Below are 23,840 nucleotides of genomic sequence, written 5' to 3'. Positions count from 1 at the left end.
GGTTTACCTCTAGACTGCTCACTGCATGAACCAAAAGATTCCCTTAATTGTTTGGCTTAACAGACGTTTAGCGCAGTCTCCCTTCACTTTATATGCCAAGGGACTGACACCTGTCATGGAAGAATTTTAACTGGTATTTATCCACTCCTATACTTTCAAATATACATTAAGATTTTTAAAAGTACTGGTTTCACTTATATATTCGGGAAAATTAGAGCAAGAGGAAGCATGAATTACACGGGGGAAAAAAAGAGGCAGGAGACAGAATAATAGCAGCCACCCTGTATTAGTTCTCATGTGCTAGGCACTATGCTAGGTGCTCTCCTTACCTTGTCTCTTAATTCAACAGCAAAACCCACCACTGGGAATTATCCCTGCAGAAATGAGGAGGCTGAATGGAAAGCCACATGTTGTCTGAAGTGCCACCTTCATGAAGGGGACCTCAGAGCCCAAGTCTAATGTCACCCTGTTCAGCACGCTGTGCCACCCTGGTACAGAAACGACAATGGGAAAATAGCGAAGGGACAGACACAGGGACACACACGAGGTAAATACACAGAGACAGAAAGAAAACAAGCCACATCAGGGCACATTCCGATGAGGAAGAACCATCATACGAGCCGACACCTGTCACTGCCCTTTGAAAAGCTCGTGATCTCACCTGCAATGTAATGCAATCCTTCGAGCATCCAGAGTCAGCTCTTCTGCTTTTACTTCCAATTTTCAAAACTCTTAAAAAATATATTTATTTTCTCAAGTATTCCTCAAAGCTTTACATGGATATGGAGCAATGTTACAGATTCCAGACACTGAGTTTCAAATCTGGAATGTCAGTCCTTATTATCCATTACAAAACAAACCTGTGACTGCTGGTTTGGTTATGCATACAGATAACAAATACCTAAAGGATAGCACAATTTGACCTGTAATAGTTATCTAACCGCTCATCAATAACTGTGGTACTGCAACTATGGAATACTATATGAACTGTCAACAAGTAAAGACAGATCTCTATGTACTGACATGGAACAACCTCCAAGATATGTTAAAAAGTTGGATACATATTTATACTTTTAACTGGAGAACTTGGTAGCAGTGGTTGGTCTGGAGAAGAAAAAGGGGGACAATGGGTAGCAAAGATGCTTTGCATTCACTGTCAATCACGTATTTGGTATTTCTTCTATCCAAGTGCAAGAATAATCTTTTCCCCTAAAATCTTTATATCAAGCAGTTCAGTTGTGTCTTCCCTCTAAACCAGATCCAATTTTGGGGTCTGAGTAGAAGAAATAAATTATTTATTTCCCTTCTCCCAGTGATTAGATAGCAAGAGGCTCCTTCCCATTTTTTCCCCCTTTTCTCCAACTAAGCCTACCTCTTTGTTTCTTTACAAAACTCCCAAACCAAAAAACTTATTCATGGTATCCACGTTCATTGAAAATCCATTTATGTAAAAAGATAAAAAAAGCATTTATCTCACCACTCTTTGTATTTTGAAGTGTTTATGTCCATGTTTTTTTCCTTTCTGTGCATATGTATGTGCATTAACACTTATAACTGCTCTTTTATTTATTAATACATAGACATCTTGATCATTTATCTTAAAACAATTTTATTTAGTAGTGTGATTTTATTCACTCAACCAATCCCCTCCAGCACATTAGGCTGTTTCAAAATTTTACTGTTATGAGCAACACAGACGAACACCCTTGTATGAGTCCCTTTTCTCCTTAGAATATGTTTGTAAAAACAAAGTTAACCTCTGCCTTTGAGCTCCATCTACGGTTGTCACTTTTCCTAACTAGCCACAGACACTTTTCTGCACTAAAACTAAGGTTGGAAATGATTTCTTGACTACATGGACAAGTATAAAACATACTTGCTGCTTCAGTTTTCTATACTCCTGTGAACCAACCCCTCTGGACATCTGTCCCTCATTCAGTTCAGCCTCAGAGAACAGGCTGCATCTCTTGTTTAATTCTTGGCTCTATACTGACTTGGTTATTCTGAAATCCTTAACTCCTTGGGCCATGTTTTTTCTTCTTAAAAACTTCAAACATATATATATATACACCATATAATCAATAATAAAACAGAACTAGTATAAATGATGATAAAAGCTAACATTTATCTGGTACTCACTATGAGTCACTGTGCTAAGTGCTTCACATGCCTTATATATAATTTAATGTTAATCAAAGTTACATGAAAAAAAGTATTCCACAGTCAGAGGAGCTTGAGGAAATTATGGCTTTAAAAAATCCTGTTTAACAATGGCAGTTTTAATACGTTAATCCACTTTTGCAAGATAGTAGTCAGATTACTTAGCTACAAATTTGAGGGGCTGTTACTCCCAAAAACACACTTTTGCAAAACTGGCCTTAAATGTTACTAGTTTTTCATAAAAGCACTTGCAGCCTACCCTCTCCTGCCTAAGGACTATGTCTTTAAACTTCATCTTAATGACAGTGCACTGAAAATACACTTAAATACCAGGACTGTTTATATTTGAGGGCATATGTTCTTTTCTGTATCTTACACGCACATAACACTTATAAATGACGAAACTGTTCGACCGTTCTCTCACAAATTGCTATCTTTTCACCCTCTTTCCCACTCCTTACCTGGATTTCTAAGGTTAAATTCTTTTTTTCACACCAATATTTTCCCTAAAGAAGTCCTCTACGAGTAAGACTAAAAGATGCTCACCTATGCGACTCGGTGGGCATCCTGTATCTGCAACTGCAAGCCTTGACCCTGGAGGCGTACACAGGCACACACCCTCTAATCTGAAGGAGGAACCTAGTATGCCGGCATTCCAGGACTCCCACAGTCTGGCTTCCTCTAGTCACCCCAGCACCCACCTCACACCAGCCTGGCCTCCTTCCCGTTTCTTCCTGAGTCTGCTCAGGATGCTCCCTTTTCCTCCTTCCCAGTCAAATCCCATTTATCCGTGGAGGCCCAGTTCAAATGTCATCAGCCTGACAAGGTCTCCTCAGATCTTTCCAGCCCATCTCTCCCCTGCTCTGAACTCAAGTGGCAGGTGGCCATGGACCACACCTTTGTGACACATTTTGAACTGTAACTTGTCATATGATGGGAGACTCTTTGTAAATACATGGAGGGTAGGGCCTATGCCCGGATTTCTGTATCCCATAGCGCCCAGCACAGTGATACAAGCAAGATACTCCAGCACCACTGAAAGAATGAGATACTAAAATTCAAGTTAACTCAATGATACAACAGACGCAAGAATAATATGTACATTCCTCTTTATTTAATACAACAACACGTAACACATACAAAAAGAAAAAACACTCATGTAAAACGCCCTGTCGCAAAGGATAGACAGGAAACATCTACACAATCAAATAAGGCTCCTGCTTTAAAACAGGGGTTTGCTTAGCTACACTTGGAATATGAGCAAGGCTGTTGCAAAAAAAGAAGAAAAAAAAAAAAATCCCTGCACTGAAGGAGTATATATTATCAATGGGGTCAATTTACTAAATTCACAGATCCACATCTAGGAATGTTTAAGTCCTCTTACATATCCAAAAGTCATCAGGGTTTTATGAAATGTGATTTTTTTGGGGGGGGTTAAAAATTTTTACCTGTCCTCTCTTTTTAGAAAATAGTGACAAGAGCTCTCTAAAAACTAGAGACCAGCAAACCACCCAAAGTTTGGAAAGCTTTACCATTAATGTTCAAAAAGTGTGTAGAACTGAGAATTCAAAGGCAAGATGGCAGTGGGAAGAAGAATTTAACTTAGTCATTTCCTGATCAGTCACTAGGAAACACAATGGAAACATCTAGGCTCAGTGCAGGGTTCGGTAGCAGCAGTTTGTCCATATTCCTGCTCTGATTAGAGCCGGAAATTAAACAAGCACCAGTTCATCTCAAAAGAGCCTTATACAAACATACACACCCACACCCATTCACATCTCCTCACCACCCCCTTTTATTTAAATTTATTATTATTATTTTTTTACTAAAATAATACAAAAAAGGGAGACAGGTATATTTACAAAAATCCATGGCTGGTACAGTACATAATTTTTAAGACACACTAAATGCTACAATCTTTCAGGTCCTGAGATTATTACAAATATCAACTCAAAGCTGTGTTCAGGTCCAGTTTTAAAGGAGGAAAAAAAATTCCCAAAATATTAAGTCACACATTTATTTAAATTTAAAATACAGCATATCCCTTCAAGTTAGCAAAAATGCACCTCCCTAAAAACAACTGCAATATGGTAGTCAGGGCCTTTCACCCAGAGGAGCAGTTATTATTTAGGCTCCTTCCTTCAAGATGCATTATAAAACCTGTTGGCATCTATATAAAGCGGGGAGGTGGCTCAAGAAAGAAGATGCTGTGTAACCGGAGGGACATTCCTCTATAGAGTGAGCATTCACTGTATAAATAAGTCCCGTTTTTCCTTCTGTTACCAAACAAAAGTCTTTCCTTTATCAAAATTCATACTGCAAGAGTTGGAAATATGTGCTTACCCAGACTAAAAATCAGAATCCTTATTTCCAATCAGTTATAGCAAATCGGTCTGCAGTCCCACGATAATTTTTACAACTGCGAATAAATTTTCTTGCTTGTAATAAACGAGAAAACACTCATCACTTGGTTACCTTGGGAGACTTTGATTAACTTCTTTGGGGCACAAAATTTTCACCAGCCAGAGATTTCCTTTCCTTTCCTTTTCAGCTTGCCAGTGTTTTTAGCAAGCAACAGATAAGGAAGGGCAAGCTCCAAGATTTACATACTCTTAAGAACAATTAGATATTTTTGATACATTCTGTAATATAATTTTTCAATGACAGCCAACAAAAGAGCAGTACAAAGCTTGAATCCCTTCTCTGGAGGCTGGCCAAAAAAATCGTGTGTATGTTGGAAACCTACCTCTACCGGTGCAAGGGCCCCTTGCTTATCTACAAGCCTCAGAAGGTCTATGTAATTAATTATATAAGCATAGCCAGGATTTTAAAAGTTGGCCAAACTTGGTCAACTTTCCGACTACCTATTTAAAACAGTAATAACTCTGTCAACTGAGAATAATTTCTCTTTTAATGCCTCTGGCCAAAATTGGGGGTAATTCTTGGTAATTTCACAGGTACAGGAAACAAAACACAATATGCTGGCACAGGGCACACTACCCCTGCAAACAGATGAGAGAAGCAAAAAAGGAGGGAAGTTTATAGCCAAAAGAGCATGAAATGTAATGTAGCAGGTTGTCACATAGGAGAATATGCCACTTGGCTAGTCTTGGTTACTACCAACTCCTAAATGTGCTTGGAGGGTAGATGGAACTGTTAAATTAAAAAACAGTATCTCCACCTTATCTAAGGTAATAGTCACCTTGCTTGTGTTTCGATTAAGTTTCCATTAGTGCTTTGTTACAAAATATTTTAAAACTAGACAAGATAAAATAGAATTATATTATTATTGGCAAAACAGTAACAAATAATATATCAAGAGTTTTCTGAGGAACCTAAAATTGGTACTAAGGATTCATATGGCCTTTCTGACACAGACCTTTGTAAAGTAGGTTTATTCCAGAGGAATTAATGAAAAGAAGCAAGGCAGACTATTATGTGAAATAAGAACCCAACAAAAACAAGTAAGAGTTCTCTTTTGAATAACCTTGAAAAGTATCAAGAAGAGGCCATGCAATGTAGCTACTACTATATTATATAGTAGAGGAATCTATTTTTAATACAAAGGAGAAGAGAAAAAAAAATTCAGGTCACCAGTGATGATTCTAAGTCCTGGATGTATAGACCCCCTTAATTAGGCTACTGAGATTTATTTATTTATTTATTTATTTATTTTTAAAGTATTCTTGACCTGTTTGGGTAACAGTTTGGAAAAGTGTCCAAAATTTAAGTACTAACCTGCTTTAAAATGGACATATGAAAGAAAGTCTGAAAAGCAGAAGTATTACATATTACAGTATGAGGAAATTAAATAAAGATCACAAATAGCTACTTTCAAGCAAACGGTACTTTGGGAATATCTGAGAAAAGTATCAAGTTATTCAAAGGCAGCCTGATTAAAATCCTACCAGTCCCTGTCTGAGTGTGCTGGGATGTAAACAGTCTCCTACAACACGCTTGTAGTCTTTACTTTCAAATTCAGTGGGGACCCAGCGTAGATAACCAACGTGAATGAGAAGAGGAGGTGAAAGTTAAACCTTTCCTCCCCAGACTCTTAGCAACTTTTATTCTAGTGTAGCCACTGGTTGATGAAATGGTTAACTTGAGAGCTCAGACTAGAGAAAAGAAGAATGAAAACTAAATAAAGTGGAGAAAGAATGAGAATCTGACATTAATATTTAATGTCACTTTGTAATGATAGTCTGACCATCTGTTTATTAGCTCCACAAACCTGAACACTGTGCCAGAGAATCTAAAACTTTCTCAGAATTGAACACTGGGATGGTTTTATCTTAACAACCCGAAGACATTCCATGATTCTAACTACAGTGTGCACCAGAATCTGTACTTAGTTTCTGAATATAAAGTTCACATTTTAGGACAGATGAACACACAAAATATCTCTATTTTTATGTTTCCATTAATTTTCCCAAGAGGAACAAACACATTCAACAAAACCCTTATGCCTTATTTCTTTGGGTAGAAGTGTTAATTAATATCTGTTATTTAAAGAATGGAAAAAAGAGGAAGAATGTGGAAAACGTGTATGTTTATCTGCATAGTTGATATTTAGAGGCTACTAACTAAGGCTTTATCTGGAAAACACAACAAAAAACCAAAAAGTGACTTTTAAGGAAAAACATCCTATCACTAGACAGTAAATGGGCCTCAGCCAGTTCTGGGAATTAACTCAGAGGCTTTGTCTACTTGGGCCTGGGGCCTTCTTCCAACTCACTCACACTGGATCATTTGTTTCTAATCCCCTGACATGCTCTTTCCTGACCCTGAATATGTGCTACAAAATCTACACACATCTCACAAATGGTGCTCAGCATCTAGCTCTAACAGAGAAGCAGCATCCGATGTTTCCTATTGTTACTGTTTTAAATGATAAAAGGAAAATTCTATGTATTACTGCTTCATATACCTGATGGAGGGCAGGATAAGATGACCTTCCTCTCGTCCCTGGAGCTGGGCAAAATATTTTTCTTTGTACCCCCACCCTTCCCACGGTTGCCCCAGCTAGGAAGAGGAACCTGCCTCCTCTCTCCCATTTTTCTACAACCTGAGCAGTTGATGGCTCCAACTCTTTCACGCTGAAGAAGCATAAATCACAAAGGGAGACAGGCTGAAGTGCGCCTAGCAGACTGTGTAGTGCTTGCCCCTTCAGTGCGGAGCTGGATGAACCTACGGTTACAGGAACAGGACACAGTCTCTACGAGAAGGAGACCCCCATTCATTCTTAGAAAGTTAAAAGCTTAGCTATTCTCATCACTGAACAGTAATATAAGGAAATTAGGCTGAGAACATGGCAAAGTGAGGCAGATAAAACATTTGGGATCATTAATCAACTCCAGTAACCAATCATTCACACTTTAGCTAGCTTCAGCTCCACAATCTTGGCAAAAATCACACATGTAATAATACCATAAACAGCTTTAAAAAAAAAAAAAAAACTACTTATAATTAGGAAACTTAGTGTTATTTACCCCTCCCCTCTTATTAACCTGAAACTAAGCATTTTATCCAACCACAAATATAGTATGTTTAAATAACACATATGTATCTAAATTAGAATTCCAGTGATTTTTTTTAAACCTAAAAATCATATGGTGCTTTTTATACCCATCATAGGGAAACATTTTTTTAGCCTCTGCAGGAAGATGATAATACTTTTTAAAATTATATAGGACATTTTAGAAAAACTCAAAATATTTTTGAAAAAGTCTCTGATATCCCTGGGAGGTAGGTCAATATTATTATACCCAATTTTCTAATGGGTAATCTGAGGCACAAAGGTTAAATGATATTCCCCCTAAACACAATAATTCAAGAGTAACATGACTGAACTGAGGCTACCTGGTAACAGTCTTGCTATCAAGTAACACTGCCAGGAGCCTCTGCTTTCTCCTTTTTGGCCACCAGTCTCCTCAGTTAAAATGAATTTAAAAGGGGGCGTTTATTAAACATATTTATACTGGGTTTTGAGGATTGGTTCAACTTAGTCTCCCTTCACATGTCACATCTGTTTTCAACAAGAAACAGATGGACACTAATTACTGATATTATGTTATTTTGCTCAAAGGAGAAACATAAGTAACCATTGAATCATATTAAGCCAAATGTAATTATTTGGCAAATGAGAAAACTGAAGCTCTCTCAAGAATGCCATGGGTTATACGAGTGTTTCCCTCCATATCTGAAGTCCTTCTGCTTCTAAGTTTATTACCCTTTTAATAGATAAGCAGCTCTATGAATTCTTCAAAACCCATTTTCCAGAAGAGTATATGGTGCATTTTTAATATGGACAAAGTTGCTAACTTGCTTCGAAACTCAGAAACAAGACCATGGTTCTAACTCTAGCTCTCCCATGTCTCTGGTCTTGCCTGACATCATGTGCCTTATCAACCTGACCTGGACAGACTCTTGTTGTGCCGATGCTTTCTCTAGTATTACATATGCCCAGTCCAAAGGGCACAGCAGTGGATTACATCCAGGAGCAGCCAATGAGCCCACTAAATTTATTTCAGTTATAGTAACTGACTTGTTTTATATGTAGTTGTTGTCCCTGTTAACTTCTACAAACAGATATTCGAAGGGCAGAGACAGTATCTTGTGAGAAGACAATTTCCCAATCTACCCATTCAAATCAACTAAAGGCAATGGAATAAACAAGGCAGAAATTTTGCAAACATTAAAAGGGGAGTACTTGGAAAGGACGCAATGGTACAGCAGCTACTAGTTTTATATATATATATATATATTACATATGTATACAAATATACACACATATATATGTATGCATGTATGTGTGTATCTTACACATATATCCATATACATATAAAGAAAAAGATTACAGCATGGCATGATCTTGGCAACTCTGAGATTCTTCCTCCTGAATCCCCTGACGTTAGTTATTAGCCTGTACTTTAGGATATCTGAGAACAGTTTCAAAAGAGGGGAAAAAAGAAAGGAAAAAAAGGCACTTAACAAAGACAAAGGCCTGAATTGAATATGCTTCAGAGGAGTAATATAAGCCATTTTACCAGAGCTAAGAAACGATTTAGAGTTAAACCTTTCCTCTTAAATTTTGTGAAATAAAACTAATGTTTCTAATCATTTACGTACTACTGCATTTGTCTTCTGCATCATTGTTACAAAAACAAAAGCCCCCTAAAAGCAAAAACAAAAACAACAAACAAAAACCACCATACATGCGCAACAGCAAGTAAAAGAGCCCTTCTGAGAACGTAAGGTCAGCAGAAACTGCAGTGCTGAAGCACGGGGGCACGTTCTCAAGTTTGGCCTGATTGCAGATTTCTCTCACTCTTCTAATTTAAAACAGGACAAAATAAACATCGACCAACAAAAAGAGCAAACAAAAATTCAAAACCTAAATGATGAAAAGGATACAAGGACCAGTGTGCTTTTATGGTACACCCCTAAAATAAAGTATCCTAGTTCTGTACATGGGTCAAATTATATGACAAAGCCTCCCAGAAATAAAGAACTGTAAATTGAAGTTGAACATTACAGGCAAAGTTCATTTTACAAATGTAGCAGCAAATCTGATAGATTAATTGGAGTGCTAAGAGATGATCCCAAGGGACACAGTATTCGCATAATCAATGGCAGTTCGAATAACAGTAGAATTCCATTTCAGAAAATGTCTTGAACCAAGTAGAGGTGGAAAGGGGGTGTGGTAGAGGGCAACGAGAGGAGAAAGATTAGAGGTGTCTGCCCTTTCCAAACCTGGGTAGTAAACAATTTAAATCTGCTTTGGGGGTGGGTGGGAATCCTCGATTAAATATCTTTTTGTAGAAGTTGTTTTCATACAGGTGTCAAACCCACAGCATTCAAATAGGTGTGTGCCCGGTTCTTCCTTCTAGCTGGGTGATATGATAAACCCTATTCAGCTTCTATGATATTAAAAAAAAAAAGAAAGAAATTTGGGCTAACAACATCCATCAAAGGGGTGGCAGGCATGAAGGAATGTGCTGACACAATGCTCTGAGTCCCTCAAAATTGAGATTTGGGGACCTCAGATGAACTTCACTTCTTCCCCCAATACTTTCTCTCTTCAGTTGGTTTTAAAATCATGATTTCTTTTACCCTCTGATCTCAGAAGCAGATGAGAAAGAATTATAACCGACTGGTAATGAAATTATTGCTTACATCGATTGTGGAGGCTCTGAATGAGCTTGACACTTTGCTCTCAGTCTCCAGCCGAGGCTCAGCACTGCTATCTCTAGAGACAGCTCTGCTGATCATTCATTATTGCTTGTGAATACTGAGGATTAACTTGTATGTACAGTAACAGCTTATATGTCAGCGAAGGCAATTTAAAATACAAGACCGTTGAAAACAGCTTACTTTTCCTGAATCAAGAATCCCATGGCATGGGATGTAACTGTGTGCTGATTACTTTTACACTGGGATGTTGCTAATGCTCTTCAGAAAAGACACATTGCTCTATAGCCTTTCCAATTACTCTCCACTTTAAAAAATAACATAATTTGATTTTCAAGTGCAAAAATAGAATGAATCGCAAGCCTCTGTGCTAAAAAATAACTGATTTGTATGTATGTTTTTAGTAAGAAAAGCTGTAAAAATAGATGACCATACGGTATGGACACCATTTTCAATGTTATGACCTAGAAAAGAAACAGGTATTTACACATGGTAACTCTTTGATCATACTTTTTAAGAAATATAAGGATGTTTATTTCATTTGTACAACATAAAAGGGCAGTCTTGATTGAAATGGATGAAGGTAATGAAAATGTGATGGGGGTGAGGCAGCAGTTCTCACAGAATTAGGATTGAAGAGAACAGAATAAAATCTCCACAGAGGAGGCCTCAGAGCCCAGAGCCCTCAGGTGTTTATAAAACGATATGGGGGAGGAACTGATAATCCCACTCTTCTCGAATGAAGACAGAATCATGGGGGGGAGGGGTGTCTTCATATGGTGTGATTGAGTTGATGGGCTTACCAAATTAAAGTTGTCATTCCTCAACTTAAACTACCACTGAACTCATCTATCGATAAATATATGTGTACAAACACACACACACAGATGAGTACATGCACCACTCTCCACCAGAAGAGAGATAAATCTGCACTGGGTTCCCTCCTTGTTTGGGGAAGTAAAATGAAGGTGGCTTCTCAAAGGAAAATCCCTAAGGATTAGCAGACTTTTTTTTCCCCCTCTAAATTAGATAAAAGCAAGAGGTATGCTACATTGGAAGAACTCAAGAACTGGGTAAGCTTCCCTAGTTAAAAAAACCGAACAAACTTTAATCAAACATTCTCCATTCAAGCCAAACCTATCTGCAACATCCCAATATCCTTTCAAAATATCTACTAGGGTTGACAGAACATTCTTATTTGCTTTACTGATAAACTAAATTCTTAGAAGCAAGTAATTATATCAACGATTTCTTTGAAATAATCCTTTCCCCTTATTGTAACAAGTTCTTGGAACTAAAGTTTTCGGTTATTAACTTTTTTTCCGCTGTGAAGTAAGCCAATATGACTCTGAAGTCAAAATATGGGCTTACAGATCTAAAGCATTGTGTTAATTTATTCACAGTCCTAAAGCCTATTTGCAACTTTTGCTTTGAAAGGAAAACAGGGCCTGATTATACCCTTATCTGGATAAATATTAATGGTATTGGGTGACCTGTAATGAAAACATACATAAGAAATCTTGCTACCACCAATCTGGTGCAATTTTTTTTAGGTGTCTGGCGTTATTAATGGACCAACCTTACACCATTCTTGTGAACAGTTTGAAAACATTCAGAAGCCTAAACAGGAAGAAAAAGACTAGAACAATGATGAGGTGAAAAAAGTCAACAAAATGTATCCAAACACTATAAATTTCTCCCTTAACATCCTTTGTTGAACATGCAATTTGCATGAGAAAGCTCTAGTAACGGAGTCTTATTATCTGCAGGTTTACTCGTATATCAATACTCTAAGTATTAGTAAAACTTTAAAATTTCAAATGCTCCAAATCAGTTTCACTACAGTGGATATAGGGAGTAAAAATACACTATGATTGTTATAAAAATAATCCCCTGTACACAATGATCCTAATTTAATTCCTCCCTTTAAAATACCATCTTCAAAATTCCCCCCAAATACATATATGCCATTTGAATGACCAATGAAGAAGCACTGCAACACACACTTATACCTGTTTATATCAACAGTTAATAATCACCTGAAATACCACTAGCTAAAAGAACAGAAGGAGAGGTTATGAACTAAAGTGATGCTGGGGGAAATTGACAGTTCATACTGGCAGGCCTGCAAAGGCTAAGTGGACCAAAGCTGCAGTCCTACAACAAAGATCCCCATTTCTCAAGAGGAAAATGTGAACACAAGTCACATTTTAACATCAAGAATGGAAATAAGAATTAACCAGTCAACACCAGATGCACAAATCACCTGAAGAAGAGAGTTAAGTACCTGCTTCTGAATGGAAGATGTAATTGACCCTTTTACAAAAAGGGGACATCTAAGTTTCATCTGTTATGAGCAACAGGCTCAATTTTTTGACTTAAAAAAATGTAATATATATCACTGTGCTAAAATAACTTTCCTGAAACATCTTTAGTCCACTGATTTACACAGGAGTTGCTACACACTGGAGAAGATTCAAGTTTGTTCAGGATTTTTGAGGGTACATGATTTATACTCAGCTACTGTCTGCATCAGACGTAGGGCCATTAAATATTTTTTGTGGCAAATCTGCTGCATAGTCCACTCAGACATGACCATTACTCCTGACAAACTGGCCTAATTTGGGGTATACTGCCTTTTATTATGCAACTATGTCTACAAGTGTTCAGATCCAACCCCCAGGATGGATGGAGTTTACCCAAATCCTCAATTTCCTTTTTCCTGCCCAGGGAAAAATCAAATTTGTATTTCTGTGGGTTTGACAACTGAGTCTCTTTCAAGTCAGTTAATATGGTAACTTTGTCTTTCTTTAGAAGAGACTAAGGGTCACACTTAACTTTGCACAAAAGCATTTCTTCCTCCTGCACCTGGCTTTACTCAAGTAATGTTTCCTTTTCTTTTTCCTCCTCACCACAGTGCTTGGGACGAGAGAATGTAAACATCGACAGAACAGCAGCCCTAAGACCACACGAGTACTTTCCCATCAGGTAGGTTCCAACAGCCAGCCAAGTGTGCCATCTCCTTTGTTTACTGGGAAGTCACTGAGATTTCCGTGGTAACTTAGTGTCCCCTTTACTTTGGCCTCCATCTGAGAAAAGAGGTGTTTAATCAGTATGGGTCAGCATGTCATAAAAAATAAAAGCATATGAAGCAAAACATACAATTAACTTCTAATTTTCACGTGGATGACGACATTGCTAGAAAGATAACCTTTAGTACCTTACATGTTACAGCACAGAGAAGTTGAGATATAAAGAATGATTCTCTTATCTCAATATGACTATGGTTTAATTGGTTTCCAGTGTCCTACAAATACTATTTCAACAAGTATTTGTTATCTACCTTATAGTCAACTGTGTCAAATGCTGCGAGGATTATAAAGAAATGTAAAAACACAATCAGTCCCCCTCCTTCAAGGAACTTATCACATTTTTTGATTCCCTTAGAAAACAAGGTCAACTTCAAGGTCGACTTCATTTTCATGCAGGTGAAAACTTCTTGCCATAACATAGCAGTTAATAACTCTAAATTATTTATGTAAATGATTGGACCACACTGGGAGTGAAAATTCCAGCTGCATCTTTTAGTCCTAACCTGGCAAACATAAAAGGTAGGAAAGTCTGCTATGGGAAGAATGATTTTTCTAGTTTTACATATGGCTATGAAACTTATACTGGGAAAATGCTAATCACTCTACTTAAACTGGACAAGAGTAGGACTGGGTGACTTCGAGGGCCAAAAAAAAAAAATGTAGAAAATCTCTTATCATTTGTTGCCTTGTCAAGGAAAATTAAGCTCCACCAGGCCTGAGTATTCTTGCCTGGAGAATCCCATGAACAGAAGAGTCTGGCAGGCTATAGTCCATGGGATCGCAAAGAGTCAGACACGACTGAGTGACTCACACTTTGTTCCCACACTGGCACAACTGTGGCCTTGTGTTCATTCTCTCAAGGAGTTAGTCTGGGGCAGCTTAACACTTGGGTGTCTTAGAGCATTTACTACAACCTACTGCCTCAAGATTGCTCTGAAGCTCCCATTTCCACTTTGTGGTCAGCTGTAAACTTGCTCAACAACCATTTTAAATGCAGTGGCCAAAAAGAACAGTGAAGCCCTAGTCAGCTTTCAAAGTTAAGAGAGCAGCTGAGCTGCTCAAAGATGCTGAAAATGGCCCTCAGAACAGTTTCAGCATTTTACTGGGGTCAGCTGCTGATGAGAGCGAGAATCTGGAGGCCAAGGTTGGGTGCAGTGTCCACTGTCCAACTCCAGATCTCAGAGAATCTAGCTGGGCTGCCAAGTATATAACACAGACAGTCTGAAATCACATTAGTTTAATCAGCGCTAAGACGCAGAGAAGAGTGATAGTTAAGAATACAGGCCATGGAGTCAGACTTCCTGGATTTGTATCTCAGATTAAACACTTATTATCCCATCAACTTGCGCAAGTTGCTTACCTCTGATTCCATTTCCTGATCTGTAAAATGGGGACTGTGATCTCATTCACAGCTTTACTGTAAGGATTAAATTAGCTAATGTGTGTGTCACAAGACTATCTGGCACTTTGGAAAATTTCCATAAAGGTCAAGTGTGATTAACTATTGGACATGATTTTTGTATACTGTCTTATGAATCCTATTCTTTGTCCTCATTCCCATATAACAAACACCTTCAAAAAGGCTCTCTGCACATGTAACAAAAGATCTCCTTTACCTGTTTCCTTTCTCTGAAAAGGTGTTTGTTGCTCATATGAAAATTACTTTTTCCAATCTTTGTCATTCTCTCACATTGTTTAATATATTGGTAAATCTGTATAAATATTAGATAGAGGAAGAAACAGGGGGCTCTCTTACCATTAAATGTTTGCTGTACATGTGTAGGCAGAGGTGCGTGGGAAAGCGCTGCTGCGTGCTGAGCTCCTGGCTGTAAACCCTTTAGTAAATCTGGGGGAAGAACACACTTGTCAGTGATCTTCTTCAAACTAAGACCTGAGCCCTCTTAGATACAAAAATGAAAATAATTTATCCAATGCAAGCACAGACCTCGACTTTAAAGGTTTTTGTAAACTAGAGCACATACATTATGTGTATAAATATAAATGTGCATGCAAATAACCCAGGAAATCTGACTTTCTCTTACTATAAATTTCATTAAGATAGAAGTATGGAATAGCCAGTTCACTTTAGAACCTATAAAAAAATTTCAGAGTCCAGTAATTCCACTTATTTTATATATACACAAGAAATAAACTGGATTTCTTCTAAAAAGAAATTCTATAATCTCCACTGACTCCAACTGGACTGCTCTCAATTAGTATAAATTTGTGAGGTTTCCTGTTCTGTCAAGACTAGGCAGCCATGTAAGAAAAAGAGCCCCACTTACTCTGAGTTAGGCTATGGTGGAAAGCGGCTGAGGTAGATCCCGAGGTGGTTGTCACTCCAGCTGTGTCCGTTCCAAAGCCAAGTAGCTCCAAGGGAAACTGGAAGGGCATGGTCACTGGAACAAGGCCACCCAGCATCCCAAAAGGAGTCACATTTTGATTTGTTACAGACAAAGGTGATGTCATGAGAGTCAGAGGTGAGGCATTAGCCAATAATGATGCTCCTGCTGTGGACTGCAGAAACCAGGGGTCAAAATACATAAGAAATCAAGTCTTTAACCTGAATTGATTTATTTTACTTAATATCCTCATGGACGTGAGACTGTCTTACATCTACTCTAACAGAAACTCTGGGAGACAGAAATGAAGGCTGAAGTGTAAATTACATTTCAATGAGTGACCAACACTGGCTTTGGAAATACTTCTACGTAGCTCTTCAGCACCAGTTAAGCTTCCTTAACTGTTACTGCAGTGTCTACATTAACACCCATTCCTCTCAATTTCTAAACTTGGATTTCCACTTTTGCTCTTATCTCTACATCTGACACAGGGAATTAATTCCATATAATTTCAATTCGGTCTCTGATCTGTAATTTAACTGTCTTTCTGGGCACAATCTCTGCAGCTTCTGTTCTAGACTACTACTCTCTCAGATCCCTCAACTCGATACCCTGTACTTTCATCGTTAACGGCCATCCGTGTTTCCCTCTTCAAAAGCTTTATCTGCCTCTTCCTCAAAAGCTAACCACCTGACCTATGCCATGAATATCACCCCTGCAGAACTTTCTGTCACAGATGTCAACCAAGAACTGCACATTCTCCGCATTTCCTCTGCTGTTGCATATACAGAGACCGCTGACATATCTTAAAACCAACTGTCTTACAACCAACCGTTAATCCTGCCTCTTCCCTAACCCCTAGCAACAACCTGACTTATGTATCTTTCTTTTACTATCAAACTTATTGAATGGCAGCCTTCATTTTCCACACTATCTCATCTCTTCTTAACCCCTGAAAGCTGATTTTCAATTCCACTACATTTCTGAACTCAAACTCCTAAGGCAAAAGGTAAATTATAGAGTGTTTTGACACTCCCCCACTTGGGCTTTGATGCCATCGTTATGAAGAAAAACACTTCGAAACATGCCAGCACTGATAAGCTTTCATTGAGAAATTACTGAAATATACTCTATAAAGCTAATTTAGTTCTTTGAACAATTTTCTATACAGCAAGTAAACATTTTTTTCCATTCCGACTTTTTTTTGTGTGTAGTTAATAAAGATTATAACCAAAATTTCTCAGTATCAGATATTACCTACTATATCTGCAACTGTGAGCTTTCCTTTATAGCCTTATTTTATCAACTCCAAATTTCCGTGGTAAAAAATTTTCACAGTTCTAAGTTTGGTCAAGAAAACTGAATTCTCTGAATATTTGTTAATCAATAATAAGCATTAGCAACTGTTACTTTTATTTTGTATACTGATGATTTCTACCAGTAAACATTATTAATAAAGGGCTGGTCATTTTATTTCTCAGTTAATCTATAGGAAAAATGTAGGTGATTTTCTCATGCAAAAATGCCACATCATCTCACGTATTTATACACTCAGTGGTCCACACCACTGCTGAACGAAAAAATGAAGAACATTCTTAAAAAGCTTTCTAAAACTGTTTTTTCACTAGTTCTCCAATTGCCTTCCCTTACCTCCTTTATTTATGTCTCAAATTTGTACCTACAGTTCTAACCTCTCATCTCAGTTCCAATCCTATTTAGCTAATGGTTTAGTGAAGAATTCCACTTGGATATCTAACTTCACCAAATTGTTATGCTCAGAATTGAACTCATCATCTGTTACAATCATTTCCCTCCCATATATGTTAGCTGCTAAGATCAGTAGTTTCAATTCTTTCCCACCACTCAAGGCTTGAAACCTTAGTTTTTACGCAACACAAAATGAAAGACAAAATGATCTCATATTCAACATATCCTTTTTTTTTAATCACAACTTTCTCCCACATTTAAGTGCAAATCTTTATCAATTTACGCTTGGACTTAACTGTTTTTCTTATTTGTCAGTTGTTCCCCTCTACTGTGCCAACCATGATATTAAAAATGGGTGATTTAGGAAAAAATTACTAACTTAGAAACAACAGTGGTTTGAAGCAAAAAAAAAAAAAGGATCAGTATATCAAGAGTTAACAAGAGTTTTCTCTTCTTTTTCATCAACATTCTACTACAGTCTCAGGATAATATGGGGAACACACTCTAAAATTGTGTTCCCCAAGTGGAGCCCTCCTGGTGAGGAACATTAAATACTGCTAATAAGGAAAACTCTTATGCTTTTCTGGAGTAGGTTCATTGAAGCATTAAAGCTGATAGAAAATGTAAATTAGGGGAACTTCCAAAATTAAGTTATGTGTATTAGCAAAAGAAAAAAATGGCACCAGGCCCTAACTGTCTGACATTTTATACTTATAAAAACCTTCCATATCCACTTTTGTTTATAAAACTAAAATGAAACACCAGCTTATCTAAATGTTACATCACAGTTCTAATTTTCTCTCACAGAAGATGGAGACCTTTTAAAAGCGAGGTATCCCATTGTTGGTATTATTCAGAAACACTACAGGAGAAGCTATCAACATGAAGCAGGCAAACAGTTCAGGATAATGCCCCACAATCAGAAATATTTTCCATGACCTCCACATTTCATCTCCAGGGGAACATATAAAGGAACACCTTGCTCTTCGTGGTGGGCATTAGATTTCTTTTTAAGGACATGTTTCATTTTGGTGAGTACATCTGCCCCCCACACACACTATAACACCCAGAGTGATTTTTTGAAATGTGTATCAGACCATATCACTCCCCTCCAACGGCTTCCCACTGAACACAAAGTAAATGCCCAAGTCCTTACTGTAGCCCCCAAGGTCCTCAATCACATGGTTTGGAGTTGTTTTTCGACCTGTCACCTCCCCATCTTTCCCAACCGTCCAGCCCTGTCAGGCTCTTTCCTATCTCAGTGTCTTCACATCTACCTTCCCTTTCTTGCCTGGGCTGTTTGCTCTTCTCTCCAAAAGGCTTGGTCCTAGTCATTCAATTATCAGCTCAAACGTTGCCTCTTCCAAGAGGCCTTCTCCATCTCCCTTATCCATGTTAGCAGCAATCGCACTTTATCATATTATTGTTTTTATTTTTATAGCACAAAATATTTTTAAATACTGTGTTTTGCTTATTTTCGTCCTAGAATATATGCCCCATCAGTGGGGGCATGATCTTGACTCATCCCAATTTCCCCAGCATCTAGAAGAGTGCCTGGCACATATTAAACACTTAGTAAATATTTGCTTAATGAATTATTTTGGAAATTATTGAGTGGCAAAGACTGGATTCAAAGAAAATCAATAAGCTGAAGGGCAAGAAAGAACAGGAAAGCCTTTAGTGCAAAGTTATTAAATAAAAAGCAGGTAGAGATTAATCTGAACCTAGAAAGACTTTAACTTTGGTTAACCTCAGGACCTGTCATTTTCACATCTGCACACAGCTAAAGACATCTTTCAGAGGCAAGTGGAATATTTTATAGACTTAGATAGGAAATCTGTTTTTCGTGTTGGCTAGCTTTAGAAAGGCAGGATCTAGGGGCCACAAGGTAGCTGATAAGACATCAATAAGATGTTGTGTTAAAAAAGAGAATAAAAGTTAGGAATAACCTTATTCAATTACTGATCTTTTCTTCAGTCAAACCAGTAAGACAGACAAAAAGGATCAGATATGAGGCAGGAACATTAAGGTCTCCAAATCATAAAGCCATTTTGGAGAGGAAGAAATCAGAAGAAAGGAGTTACATTTTAGAAACACAAATTTTGCCATGTAGGTTCCTTGATAAGAAACTAACTGGTAAACAATAAACCAAATTGTTCTTTTGGGATAAATGATCAAATGTAGGAAGTTTTCCAGGGGGCGTGGGGGGGAGCGGCTCGGGGAACAGAACTGATAAATTCTGGAGACGATGAAAGATAGAGGGAGATTTAACTTTAAAGAAAACAAAGTAAGTGAAAGAAAAAAACAAGCAAATTTTAACTCCAGGAAACAAGCCCAAAATTTATGATTGAAACCACAGATCACAATAGTTAGCTCAACACAGACAATCTTTTACAAAGTCACAGATTTAACCAAAAGTTGTCATTTTAGTCTCTGAAGAGAATGGGAGAAGTATAAGACAGTTAAAAGCCTTATTTATCACAATGAGAAGCTGAAAGATAACACTAAAAGAGACTTCCATTCATTCTTATTTTTAAAAAACACAAGAGAAAAAGCTAACAGTTAAAAGTAGTTGACAATAGGAAGGAGGATATGGGCCATGGAACTGTCACTTTGGTTATAATCCTCTCACATCAAATTAAATCAAATTAAAGATTGATTTCAAAAACAGTCAACATTTTAACAAAGATAATAAAATAAGAATGTAGACTAACTCCTAGACCTTAGTTATAACTTAAATTTTAACATACGATCCCTAGGGGTTTGTGTTTTTTTTGGCTATTTTCTTATTTCTGATAAAAGCAAAATCATATGGATAAAATATCTATAAATCCTAGATTTCAATTAATGAAGTATCAGTTAATGGGATTTTGTTCTATATCAGAATTTTAGAATTCATTCACTTCCAAGCCTATAGTAGAGGCAGAGTGATGGTCTGGGTTTCAGGTGTACATTGAACACCAACACTTAGCTTGTACTGAACAGCAGGAAATCTCTCCGATACCACGCGGAAACTTACTTCGTTAGATGTCCCTATTCCACGTAAATAAGATGCAGTACAAAGTCAGAGCACTTTCTTACACACCAGAGTTTCACAAATGAGTCATATTTTCAAAGGATAATTGAGAAGCTAAGAAATAACATCATAAAATGCTATTTTTAAAAAAGCTTATGAAACATACTATATAAAATCTACTTTCTTGAAGAGTCTAATAAAAGTATCTGGAAAACTTCAACACTGGTGAGGTGATACATGACTTTTCTTTCTTTTTAAAATTTTTTCTGAATTTTACCAACTGTGAACATGGATATGTTTCAAGGGAGGGGGGAAAAGTTAAAGAAACCAAATGAGTAAAGTGAAGAACAAATATGAGAAAGCCTCAGAATACAAATAAGTGGTAGATAGATGAAAATAATAACAGAAGAGATGACATGAAAGGCAGAGAGATGAAATATATGAGCAACAGAGCTCTCAAAAACCTGGGCAAATGGATCAGAAATGATAATCAGGCCCATAACAGAATAAAATATTCTTGAGCTAAAAAAATGGGTGGGTCAGAGACTGAAAGATGTTACTATTTTCTAGGCACAAAATTAATGAAAACTATCTAGATAAACCTAGCCATTATCTAGGAACACTTGATTTTCAAGGAAAAAGATAAAATGTGATTAGCATTTAGGCAGAGAAAACATGTTACTTATAAGGGAACAAAAAGTCAGAATGGCCTCAAACGTTTTTATAACCTGAAATAGTAAGGGTCAGTGGAGCAGTCTTTATAAAATCTGGAGTGAGACACTTAGTGACCCAAGAAGTCTGTATCTATTCAAGCGTGACAGAAATCATCAGGTATATAAGTGCTGAAGTAGAACAACTTTCACATTAGCCTTTTCGAAAAGATTCCTTGAATTAGGTACTCCTGTTAACTGAGAGAGAAATTTAAATGAAAAACTCATGAATGGGGGAAGTATGGTATTAACAGACTACTGATACTAATTTGACAGACAATTATATATGAACAACTGCAAAATTTATAAAAAATAATAATTTTATTCAAAAAGACACAGTTAAAGGAAAAAAGTAATATGAATGTATAAATTTGATTTAAAAAGTTATGAAAGTCGACAGGAGAAAGGGACTAGGACAGGGAAAAGAAGAGACAAGCAAAGGTATGTTAAAATCCTAAGTGACTATTTTGTTCTGGACTTTGATAAGATACAGTTTTAAATTGTGTTTTTCAAGAATTTTGAAAGCAAGCATGTGATGAAAAAAAACACACCCCAACAAAAATTGTGTCCCCAAGATTATCCATCACTGTGACGTGAACATCCGTAAGTTATAAAGTATAAACACCTGACACATTATAATAAGATCATTAAATTGACTGAGAGAGATTACACCACCTTCCGCTTCATCAGGTAAGTGCATCTGCCATACGTACCTGCACACTGGCTGTTGCCGCTGAAGACCCTGAGGCAGAGGATGGTCTCTGTGGAGTAGACAACGGTTTAGTAGCACCCTGTGTTCCACTTCCTGTTCCCCCAGACAGACTAGTCCTATTAGCTCCGCTTGAGTTAAGGTTGCTACCTCTGCTGGCAGGTACATTCATTGCAATTCCACTCAAGCTATTCTTCCCAACAGTTCCAGTGGATGGTGAGTTTGTTAGCTTTGAAGGGGTCTGAAGATTTTTTGTAGACGGAAGGCCTGAAGTGCGATTCAAGGGCAGTAAATTCAAGGTGGGAGACTGTCTGCTGATGTTCATTCCACTGGGCTGTTTATGGACTGGGTTGTTACTGCTCGAGTGGCTACTCTGGGCCACTAGTGCATTTGGACTGGAAGAACTTGGGGATACAGTAGGTTTGGGAGTTGGGTTGGATTTAGAAATAAGTTTAGTTGATACTGAAGGCTTAGCTGACTGAGAGGGCTTGGGTGAGGCAGAAGGCTTAGGTGAGGGCAAGGGTTTAGGAGACGTGGCGGGTTTTGGAGATGAGGCAAGTTTTGGGGATGCAGCCATTGAGAAGGGGGACTTGAAACCCTGCGTGGAGATTTGTGACACCATCGCCTTGGCTAAATAGTTAGTGGAGGTAGTGGTGCTAGGTACTGTCCTAGAAACCAGGGAGTGGGACCCTTGAGAACCATTTCCAGGTGGGGGTGTAGATAAGGGAAGGCGGTACATAAGTGGCTTGTCTGAAGTCTTAGTAAGTGGGGATGAACAGGAAAGCTGGGGATTATTACTTAACTTCACCACTGGGTTGGTCTGTGATTTACTAATAGTTGCTTGTAATGGAGACACATAGTTCTGCTGGACAGCTGAATGCTGGTGCACCTTTGTTACTTGTGTTAAAGGAGAAGCGTCTTGGGCCTCTGATGTTCCCAGAGTATGAGAAGAGGCAGCAACCTGGGCTTGGGAAGAGGAGGAGACATGGGTCTGTGAAGAGGAAGAAGCATGAATCTGGCTTGACCTCTGCAGTCCTTGCTGAAGCAGCCTGGCTGGCAAAGGTTCTAAGGAAACTTTTGGGTTCTGAATTGAAGAACCAGCAATAAGGCCTGAAGAGATGCCAGTATGAGCTAAATCCTGGGGTTTCTTTGGTACTGGCCCCGTGTGGCCAGCAATGAGACTCGACGAATGTGCAGTCTGAGTAGAATCTAGTTTTTTGGGCGTAGCCAGTGGCAGTTTACTCATGATACTTGCTAATTTTTCTTCTCTCAGTCCTGGACGAGGTTTTGCAGTTGGCATACTTATCCTTGAGCCAGCTGGAGGGCCCTTGTTCCCATTGTTGATAACAGCTAAAGCTTCAGAAACAAGATCCAGAGCAGGTGGATGAAAGGAAAGTTCTTCATCTAGTGAGTCATCAAGGCAGATGGTCTCCTGCACTGGCGTGGAGCCAGAACTGGTAGAGGCCACGGCCGATGTGCTAGAGCTCGTTGAAGGACCACCAACTGAAGCCACCGAGGATGCAGGAGTTCTCTGGTCCTTTTTTGGACTACACTCCTAGCATAAGCAGCATTATATTGGAAAAATAAAAACAATTAATCAAAATTTACACAGTATTAGTTTTTAAAGGATTAGAATTTTCATAATTCACAAGTCCCTTTGCCTTTATCTTAGGATTTTACCCATCTTATACAGTACAGTTTGCTATGATACAGACCATCACTCCCTGCTTCCTTGCATTTTGGCCTCTTTATATGCCTGTCTTACAGCTACCTACAGACAGTACATAGAGAAACCAGAACATCAAACTGGTAGATGATTCAATTCAAGCACATTTAAATTATGTTTTCTATTCATTATGGTAGAAGTCATTCATAATTTATTTCATATATATTCACTATGAGCAAGGTACTATG

General features: G+C 37.9%; 1 protein-coding gene across 1 annotated transcript in view; it reads right to left on the bottom strand.

Annotated features, from left to right (window-relative positions):
* Window positions 1–12,810: 12,810 nt before the first annotated feature.
* Window positions 12,811–23,840, bottom strand: part of UBN2 (ubinuclein 2) — a 57,670-nt gene continuing 46,640 nt past the window's right edge. The window contains exons 14-17 of the mRNA XM_052638881.1: window positions 21,931–23,481; window positions 15,728–15,959; window positions 15,199–15,288; window positions 12,811–13,439 (exon numbers count right to left, since the gene is read on the bottom strand). Of these exons, the coding sequence (XP_052494841.1) occupies window positions 13,390–13,439; window positions 15,199–15,288; window positions 15,728–15,959; window positions 21,931–23,481 (1,923 nt within the window). The 3' untranslated portion in view covers window positions 12,811–13,389. The remainder of the gene's footprint in view (window positions 13,440–15,198; window positions 15,289–15,727; window positions 15,960–21,930; window positions 23,482–23,840) is intronic.

This window comes from Budorcas taxicolor, chromosome 4 (genome assembly GCF_023091745.1).
Source record: "Budorcas taxicolor isolate Tak-1 chromosome 4, Takin1.1, whole genome shotgun sequence".
Lineage (NCBI taxonomy): Eukaryota > Metazoa > Chordata > Mammalia > Artiodactyla > Bovidae > Budorcas > Budorcas taxicolor.
This window is presented reverse-complemented; position numbering and strand designations above follow the sequence as displayed.